This window comes from Aythya ferina, assembly GCF_964211825.1.
Source record: "Aythya ferina genome assembly, chromosome: 2".
Lineage (NCBI taxonomy): Eukaryota > Metazoa > Chordata > Aves > Anseriformes > Anatidae > Aythya > Aythya ferina.
In genome coordinates this window covers 131,106,415-131,117,142 of record NC_140297.1, presented here as the reverse complement: position 1 = coordinate 131,117,142, position 10,728 = coordinate 131,106,415, and the positions used below count along the sequence as shown (strand labels likewise).

Sequence of the window (10,728 nt, the reverse complement as noted above, 5' to 3'; positions counted from 1 at the left end):
GAAGATACATTAAAAGTGTAGAGCCAGGTCCAGTTTCTAAGCATTAAGTGAGCAGTATTCTAATAAAGCAGATTTAGGTGAATTTCATATATATATATATATATATATATATTTATATATATAGACAGATCTACCAATTGTAAACTATGGTTTTAAAGGGGATAAATGGGATGGAAAAATCTTTATGCTATACTTACATATTCACAAAGCAGAACATTACTTTAACGTTTAAAATACTTTTTCATTCATATCATCTTTGCCCAACTAATTTCTACTTTGGACCCCACCAGAATTACACATTACTCATTTCAGTCTAGAACAATAAGATGTATTCTTCAGTGTAAAAAATAAAATAAAAGGCACCCCACCCACCCACCCCACCCCCAAAAAACTAATCATTTGTCAGGTTTACAATAATGTGGAAACTAACAATGAAACAAATTGAGGATAAAAAAGTATTTTAATTCCCATATAACTGTAGTTCAAACTTATCTCAGCTTCAATCAGCAAAAACAACGTCTTAACATTATGTTACTGTTCTACTGATGTAAAGGACAACAGTAAAGCTTGTCTCTTTAAATACATACCAACTTTGATCAGATGGAGCACCATTAAGATTCTGTCCGTCAAAGCATAGTTCAAAGTTATCCACACAACTAGCATAATTTAGTTACCTGATATAAAATAGGAAAAAAATATACTCATTTTAAAATTAAACAAAGCTGAAGAATATGGTGACCCTCGATTGGTTTTTATACAGTACTGTCACACTGGCCTAGCTATGTGTTATGATAAATGCTCTGCATATTTACTCATTGTGACATAATAGCACATCAGATGTATTGTTCCAATGATTGCCTGAATTCATTTGCCTTACTCTAGAGAACACCAAAGAGTTTAAGATAAAGATGTAATGCCCTCCCCTCCCTGTGAAAGAGGCCTGAAATCATTGGTACAATATTACAAACTTAAGAAAAAAAAAAAAATCCACGTGGCTACAAAAATTCAAGTTTAAATGCCTCATAGAAAATTTGAAACAAAGAGTATAGGGAGCATATCATCCTGAAAAAGACAACTCAAAGAGCATTATTTTGCTTTGGACTTTGTTTTGTTTTCTTTAAAAAAAATCCAGCAAATTAAGTCAACAAGTTAAATGTAATTGATTTATATTAAACGCTAGCAATATCCCATTAAATACAAAAGAATAAAAAATAGTTTGTGTTCATTTTAATGACAGACGATGGGCACAATAGCCTAGTGTCCAATTCATATCACATAAACTAGCCAAAAAGCGGACAAGAAATTATATACCAAAAAGTCGTTTAATATGACACTTTCTCCATTTCTTGTATTTTCATTTTGTGGGACTGAGGTATACAGCAGGGGAGTCAAAAAGTGTGGGGAGTGAGGGGAACCTTAGAGGGAAAAGGAAGCTTTATTACATCAGATACTTTTTAGCATGACTATCTCTTTTGACTAAGGGGCAGAAGAGTTACCCATGCTCTGATCAGTCTATTAAATTAATAATTGGTCATTTCTTCTGCCAGATTATTTTGGAACTGATAAGTCAATAGCAACTTTCTTGAAAATTCACAATTGTGAAGAAACAGACTCTAAATTAATGCCATCATTAACATCTCCAGTGCTTATCACCTGTACCACCTGCTGGCTTAGAGCCAAAAGTTTTAAAACCAAATTTCAATAAGGTGTTGGCATTATCTGTGATGCATATTTAAGGAATTGGCTTTCACCTATCGGAGTACGGGAGAGGTAAGGTTTGTATGGCAAAGACATGCTTGTAGGAACAAAGCCACTATCCCAAATTAGCTTCACTGGTTCATTAATAAAGTATGAGTGGAGTTGGGGAAGCTGTCTTTGTATTTCCATACCAAGTTGCAATTTTCTTCATTCATGTTAACAGATACATGAATGTGTAACATAAGTACAGTTACTACTATGTCTGAATAGGACCCAAGTAGCTATATCCTATAAATAATAAAAAATACATTTTTCTTTTGATAACTGACTGTAGATGTGAGGACTCTGTATAATTCAACCAAATGGTTGTATGCTGTACAGTCCTGTGCAAATATCATAAAAAAATTAATAATCCTTTTTTGCTATAAGGCTTTGACCCTACATTTTTCACAGCAACATAACTACCATCCAGCCTGTACCATATTTCGCAAGCCTTCAGTCCAGAAATTCAAATAGTCAATCCGTAGAGCGTCCATTTCCGGCACCCCGAAGCCATATGCTCTTGTCAGTCATCTAAAGGCATACAAACTTCCCCAGATTCATCCCATCGAGACTGGTCATTCTGTTCTTCTACATCATCACCAAGCTCCTCATCACCTTCTCCCACTTCATTTTCCTCGTATTCTTCATCCCTAGGGAAATCTGTGTCCTGCACCTGGTCTGCTCCCTCTTGCCCTCCAGGCTGAGATTTATCTGCACAGTCTACACAAACTCCATAGCGTCGAGATCCATGTCTTATTCCAACGCTGGCTGCTAGCATAAAGATCTTCTTACACACCATACATTTATACTTTTTATCCTTTTTATGCACCTATGGAAGAGAGATTACAGGGTGAAAACACGTACATCAGATTATCAGATTATGCTTGTATATATTAAAAGTAGTATTCTAGTACTAATTACTAACAAAAAACATTTTTAGTACCTCAACACTGTTCAGAGGAAGAGCAGTGCTAGAGATCCATTCTCACTACATCAGCTACTTCCCTAACTAAACCACCTCCTTACTGCTCAGTGGGTAGCTGAATAGCTGCCCACTCTGTAAGGAGGTGAGTGTTCATTTTTACAGCTGCTCACTGTTCAGACCAAGACACCAAATGGCACCAAGAACAAGTATAAGCACTTATGTTGCACTCAGTATCCTACCAGATATGCTCATTTAGAAAACTGCCATTACAATTTTAAGCCCAGAAAAATTATAAACAAGCAGGAGTTTAAATTCAGTTTGAATTGAAAGATCAGGATCCCTCTTTTATACCCCCAACCCGACGCCAGCCAAGCAAAACCAATGCTGACAACACCTTTTCACTCCCGTTTGAATTTTGTCCTTGAGGTTGAGTGAGCCTGCATGCAGACTTAGAAGACCACTGTTGACTAACTTGACTGAACATAAATTTTAATATTTAGCCAACAGTGCAATTCTAACAGAGTAGTTGCTGTTATACATTTTAAGAACAGGGAAAAATTAATTCAAGAGTACGTTACTCTTACAAGTAGCTCAACTGGGCAACAATAAACAATAGTTACTGTCTTGGAAAAAAAATGAAGTTGAAGGCTTTTTTCTCGTATCTGTTGTCCACACAGCAGGTTACAATTATGCGCTTAAATAACCCATTTGAGGTCACATTGAAAAAGTTGCTCTTTCAGATAAAAGAGAAAGTACCACCCAGATGAGGAAAAAAAGCAAGGTCAAGAAACAAATAGTTACTTCAGTCCCTCTTAATCTGTACAGTTGCTACAACTTAGCTCCTGGGACACATGGTATCACCACCAATAAGGCAATAACCACCTTACTTCCTCTGCCCAGCCAAAAAAGCACCACATATCTTCACCACATCCATCACTGCAGTCACCTACACATACGACAGAACACTGTGTCCTTCAGACTCAGTAACATCATAGGTACTCCTGTCCCTTCAAGCATCTAAGCCTTCACCCAGTGGCTCATACCAGCAGGATGAGAGGGAGCAGATTCAGACTAGAAAGGTATATTTGAACTGAGAGAAGTCAAGCAGGATGAAAGATTTTTAAAATTTTTAAAAGAAATTTACTTGCCTTGCCTACCTGTACAACAGTTTCAGGAAAACTGAAAATTACTACAGTGGTCTTAGGCATCATCTAGAATTACATTCTTATATATTCCCATAATCATTTACTTTTAAAAATATTACTGGCTAACAGAAAGTCTATTTTATGACAGCACAGGACAGAAAGGAAAGTTAAGACGACTTGCACCAACAGCTCTTTACTGCATCCATATGAAAACCTGGAAACTCACAACTAGACTTTCTACTCATTCAGGAACCACAGGACAAAAGCCAGGAGGCTACACAGACTTTGTGGAAAACCTTTATAAGCTGACCCACTGGTTCTCAAAGGCCTGAGGAAAGCCATCAAAACGGAGAAAAAGCCCAAATTACCCTATTCCACGTAGTAGCCTATTTTGAGTATGTGCAAAATGAGTTTGTTGTTGTTTTCTTTTGTTTTATTTTTGAGATCACAGCTTGAAGAAATGCTACCACCTTCTCTCTACCAATATGATCTTACTTCTGTTACCTCCCTAAAACACACCTTCGATTTTATACAGTAAATACTATCACGAAATCTCACCTGTTTCCTTACAGACTAGAAACTACCTGCAATGTACCCAAGACAGATAATAGGCTCTCTGACCCTTCAGATAAGTAGCACTCAAATCAATTCCCATTTATGCAACATACAAAGGACAGGGTAAGCTCAACTGCTGAGTAGATGGTACTTGCAGAATGTCAGTTCAGAAGGATATTTACTGTCTGTATATCACGTACTTCTCATTTTAACCAAAATCTTAAAGCACATAATACACTACAGCACTGCCTAGTTGTGAAGTATTTCAGAACTACCCCAAGACGTACAATTCTTGTTTAACATGGTGTCCTCACAGAAAATGGTGGTGCGACATTATAGAATATGCAGACGTGCTACTCTACTGCTGTAACACTACAGCAACATTTCCTTTCATTATCTACAGGATACTTACAAATCCTGCAACTCTCATGATCCTTTCAAAGTAATCATCAAATTAGCTATCAGAGCTCCAGAGACTGTCTTAATTGGTACTGCATTCTACTGAATGCACTTACTGCATGGAGTACGAATGTAAGAGGCAGTTATGACAGACATTTATGTTCATCCATTTTAGATTAATATAAAACAGTTTTACATTTGTCACAATGTAGTAACGACCCCACTTGTACATGTACATGTGCATCACACACACAAACAGATGTTACCTACCAAGGAATGTCTCTTTACGTGCTCTCTTCGAGTAAACAGCTTCCCACAGATGTCACAACTGAATGATCTCACGCCTGTGTGAATGAGCAAGTGTCTCTTTAGTGTTCTTCTGTATTTGGCTACATAATTACAGTGTGGACACTTCAACTTGTTCATGATTAAAGCAGAGGAATCGCCTACAAGAAAATAAGCCATCAGGAGAAAAGATGATGAAACACAAGATAATTTCAATATGTTCTGCCTGGTGCACAAAAATAAGCAGGTGCCAAAACAATAAAGCACCCACGTGACTTTTCATCAGCCAAATCAGAACAATGCCTGCCTGCCTGCAGAAAACCACAACTACCGGTGGGTCCAGCACGTATGATCTCGCTAGAAAAATACCTAGCTGTAAACAAGGAATTTTAAGAACAGGAGTACAGATCAATTCTGTGAAAAAGTAGTATTATTTCATGAGTCAGAGCGAGTTAACTGCAAGTTAACAATAATTCCATTTCCCAGAAGTCATCTATACCAGAAAACACTTTAAGATTAGAAACACTGTAGCTGCGACATTTAGAAAGTTATGATCTTCTCTCCCAATAATTTATTTAGAACTAAGTGCAGGAAGTGCCTGCCCTAAGATCTAAATCTATATCAAAGGAAAAAAAGGTATAACCAAGCAAGAATGAATATTATAAAAAAAGAAAGAGGATAGTAAAAAGGTAGCATAATTCTGGAATAGCTACAAGGGTAAGATATTGGTTTAGATAACTACTCTATTAGAACTCACTTAGCCTCTCCCCAAAATCAAATTCAGTCTAATGGCAGAAGAAATAGAGCATAAAAAACTTCTGGAATTAGCAATATCCCAGTTTTGTCTTCTGAAAAAGGGACCTATTAACATCACTTGGCCAGGGACAACACAGTTTGCTCAAAGGTTATCTGCAAAACCCAGGTTTACTGCAGCTGCCTATTGCTATATAACATAGAAGGGCACAGGATGCTGTGACAGTTATGAAAACAGCCACACAGGAATACAAAGATTTTGAGAAAGATGAGGTAAGAATTTATGAACATGATTGTAACCATCTACAAAGGAAGCATCCGAAAAGCTCTACTGCCACGTGACTATGTGCGAGAGTTTCTAACTTGCAAGCTGGCAGGAAGAAAGCAATAACTCGTCTGTTATGTGCACACCTCTAAGATAATGCCTCCCAGTTAAAAAACTTCAAAAATTAACTTCCATCATAATGTGGAAGTTAAATTTTGCTAGCATTCAAAAATTGCCTTGGTGTATCTGAGCACCCACGCAAACTGCATGTCACCATAATGTCATGTAAGGGGCTATACGGAAAATAAAAGTTCAAAAAGGGGTTTGAATTGTAGTTTTATATACTTCAGCAGAGGTACAACAGACAGACACACAGACATCAGGGCTGTAAGATGTATGGGAACTTAACAGACTAATAACAGGCAGACCTCAAAAGACCTCAGTTTGAATCCCTTACCCACTAGTGAGTTTCACCTTCTGATGACCCAATTTCTTCCATTTGTAAAACCAAAAATATCTGAAGTAAACCATAAACCACATACCAGTAATATCTCAAAGTCGTACAGAGGCAGGAATTACCATTACCCAGTCTTATGCATCCTCAAGGTCCTCTTTTTTTAAACTAAAGACTGCATATTTTGATGATCTAGCAATAACAGTTTAAGATGTGGTGTTTTTTTGGTACATTCCAAATGTTTTCAGACAGAAAATAATTACAGGTAATTGCTCACTTGAATAAATAAGACACAGAAGCTGCAAAAGGGTAGGCTACACACCACAAAGTTGACTGAAGATGGCTTTAGTTTTTACTGTATTGTATGCAAAGCCGATATTGTATTTTTTTTTATATTAGGAAGTATGCTGAGATCTACTTTTAAAATTATAAACAAAGATACAAAGTTAAATAAGTGTTCAATTTTAAAGCCTAATTAATCTGTAGCTAGCTTACAAAAAAGCTATCAGACAACTGAAGACTTCAGGTACCTTCATATTCATGCACAATACAAGAGTCAATATAGGTCATGTTCTGTTTTAACTTTCCCGTATGTTTGAATTCCTCTCTCTCTCTCACTCCAAAGTAGTCTTATTTACATTATGCAAAAGGGCAAATGAAGTGGGAGAAGATTATGTAAACACACAATCTAATAAATCTCTATGGAAGTTAATCAAATATTACCTGCAGCGACACACAAGAACTGCTATCAGCGACAAAAAACAACCTGTTCTGTATCAGATATACTTGCCATTTTCCCAAGCTTCTTTTGGCCAAGATTCTGGCAGCAGTCCATACTTGAAGTCACTTGAAGTACCCGGCAGCAATCCATACTTGAAGTCACTTGAAGTACCCGGCAGCAATCCGTACTTGAAGTCACTTGAAGTACCCGGCAGCAGTCCATACTTGAAGTCACTTGAAGTACCTATTACAGACACAGTATTACTTCAGCTTCCCTCCACCTAATCAGTCAGTTTGTATCTTAAAATATGCATCTTTCTTTGACTGCGACAAAAAAGTTCAAAACCTTAGAAGCGTAATGGTTATCAACCTCTTTCACATCATCTTCAACACTGAAATGAAGGAAGCTGTGTTCGTGTTTTAAATTAAATTAGATCTTTGCCTGCTCTCCATGGCATCATTTTTTCAACCCCAACCTGGGAAAAATTCAAAGCCTTTTTCAGACCATGAGAACTTTTATGGTAAGGATACTTATCCCCTTGCTATCATCACACCAGTGCTAAAAAGTTTTCTAGTGCTTTCTCTTTAGAACTACTCAGCGCAGTGACTCCATCTGGCCTACCACAGGCAGCCTACCAGTTGGTACAAATATACCCATTTTCTACTACAGGTGTGATTTGCTTTATTGCTTTAAACGATCTCAGTGGTATTCAAAGTGTTTTACATACCTCTATTTATACTAAGTATCCTACAGCTATGTCTAAATCCTTTTTTGAATAATCACCCCCATTGCTCTATAACCACATCAATTCAAGAGACCATAATTACTAGAAATACACCAGCTTGAAACACCAGTTTGTGTTTACATTTGGTCTTTAGACGAGCTCTTCCTGCAGTTTGCATGGCCTTTGTAGTTTTTTTACCCTCCTTTAAAAGAACAAAATTAGTCAGAAGCAAACAATGCCTTGAAAAGAAAAAGATATTTGCTTGTTATACATCTACAATTTTGTAACAAGTAATATTTGCATGAGTGAATACAGAATCACCGTTATATATCACACAGAAAAAGGACTATAAATAGCACACCAGAAACTGCACTAGGCATTTGACAGAACTGTATTTGTAGGTCAAAGACTCTCCTGGCAAGAAAGCGAATCAATCTTCCCCCCCCCAATCCCCAAGACAGGAGTTTGCTGGAAAACATGAACTCATAAATCCATTACTTTCTTCACAGGCACATAATTGTTAAATAAACAAACTGCAATGGAAACTGGCAGATTTCCTTTTATTTGTCTGGATGTTGCTGAGATCCTCGCCACACTGGATTCCCAACATCACTGCTGTCAGAAACCTTGAGAAGGACTTCACAGCAAATGGATCTATTTTTACTTTCCACCCTGAGACTGTAGGTTTTAATGGTCCAAAGCCTTTTCGACTTGTCCCCATGCTGCTCATTCCAAGGATTTTTCTAGGAAAGGAACTTCTTTCTCTCAGTGTAAACTACAGTTTCGTACAGCTAGTAGTGTAAGCAGCACACTGAAACACCCATAACTTACCGTTTTATTGGAGAAAAGTACCAATTATCTATCCTTGCAGCATTAGGCATAGATATGAGTTTTATTTCTCACTCACGCAGTATTACAGTTGGCAGCAGCAGTTGCAGCTGCAACACGAGAAGACGACAGTTCAAAAGGACATCAATTAACAAATAGGAAACCCAGAATTCTGCCATATCCTTTACACAATGGCAAATGATAAGCAAAGCTGTATTGCGACTGCCAAACCACAGAGTAAGCACAAAGCTATTCCACCTATCTGAGCTTTTAAAAATCACAGCTTGAATGGATGAAGTAAGAGAAATGTCAGTATTTTAACTTACCCACCTAGCTATTTCAGCAGAGAGAGAGAAGGGGGGGGGAAGGGGCAGGGAAGACTAAACCTCCCTCCACCTTAGAAAAAACAAAGTAATGAGGACAACATTTTACCAAAAACCTTTTAAACCACAAACTCCAATAGCCGTCATTATGTCCAAAAGAGGCAAGAAGTCCTCCCGCTAGCTCGAAGCTGTATTACTCCTACAAAGCCATCTCAGCAGCTCAAGCAATAGAACAGATACCCTACAGGCATGCCAACTACACATTCCTTTGAGGTGAGCACTAAACCTTCCTTCAGTAATATGCAAGAAAGGATTAGTGAGGAAGCAGAGCTGTACAGCTCCGGGCAAAAGCTAAGATGATGACTTCAAGGCTAAAAGCCTCCAAATTAAGGCAGACTTCAGGAGCTAATAGAAGAGCAAAACACCTTTTATAATTTAAAACATTAGACCTTTTCTTCGTGGTTTTATTCCCCCCCAACAGAACTGCCCTGTCTCTAGCTGTACAGTGGAAGAGCAACAATTAAAGCAGTTTACTCAGTCCTCGTCCCCTCCCTTTTTAGGAGAAGGACCTGCAAGATAACAGACCGAGGCCTTGACTGTGTAACGCACGTGCTGTGTACAGGCAATAGCACACAAGATTTCAAAATAAACATACAAAGACTGACCAGAAGTAAAAAGTCCAGCATGCACACATATAACACCATCACTTCGATGGTTCTTACACATCTAGGAGAATTCTTCTGGATCTAGGAGAGCACACAGGGAATTTCACAAGGAACATCTACGCTCGCAGCTGGTATCAAACTTTGAGGGAAGCCAGGAGCTCAAATCCCTCGGGAGACCTAGATCGTAGCATAAGGCCCGGCACAAAGCCAAAGAGACTTCAGAGCAGTAGTCTAGCACAGATAAAAAGCTACTAGGTCTGTCTACCTCCAATGTGAAGAGAAGACCTGCTACAACATGAAAGAACACTGGTCTAGATACCACAAGAGATAAGAGGTTGCTACAGACATCTCGGTCTCTGCAGAACACAGGATTAAGCAGATCATAATTAAACCTAATGCTTATTCCTTCTCATAATAATGTGTTGACCTAGAAAACCTTCTTTCTAGACTGTGCACACACCTCACAGGCTTAAAACACCGAAAATGAGTTTGTAGCATCTCATGGCTCATCCACACACAGAGGACATGAATTACACGTAACCGAAGTGCAGCCCAGGCTCCAGCACTTGCCCCAAGGTGGACGCGCAGCCGACAGCCACATCAGCTCCCGACTGCTGCTGAGCCACGTGTAGGATGCCCCAAACCCCAGGGGCTCGCAGAGCTCTCTCCCAGTCCTCCCACCCAGGCTACAGCTCCTCTCACACCTGCAGCTGTAGTCACCACCTAAGTTGTTCCTGGCAAGTTAACACAACCCCAGATTTTGACAGGAGACTGAAAGCAGCTCCATACACAGCTGTGGGGGCAGAGCAGGCAGAAGGAGTGTGGGGGGGGAGACAACAGAATCCACACAGTAATGAGAAAGACCAAAAAACAGGGTAATCTTCTGTATCTTCAGACCGGTTCATCTGACCACAGCTTTCCCCTCATCTAAGGATAGCTTTTTACA

At 38.7% G+C, this 10,728-nt stretch overlaps 1 protein-coding gene across 1 annotated transcript in view; it reads right to left on the bottom strand.

The window, feature by feature from the left end:
- Positions 1 to 441: 441 nt before the first annotated feature.
- Positions 442 to 10,728, bottom strand: part of ZBTB10 (zinc finger and BTB domain containing 10) — a 28,074-nt gene continuing 17,787 nt past the window's right edge. Inside the window, exons 3-5 of the mRNA XM_084511221.1 lie at positions 7,312 to 7,485; positions 5,035 to 5,210; positions 442 to 2,569 (exon numbers count right to left, since the gene is read on the bottom strand). Of these exons, the coding sequence (XP_084367347.1) occupies positions 2,264 to 2,569; positions 5,035 to 5,210; positions 7,312 to 7,485 (656 nt within the window). The 3' untranslated portion in view covers positions 442 to 2,263. The remainder of the gene's footprint in view (positions 2,570 to 5,034; positions 5,211 to 7,311; positions 7,486 to 10,728) is intronic.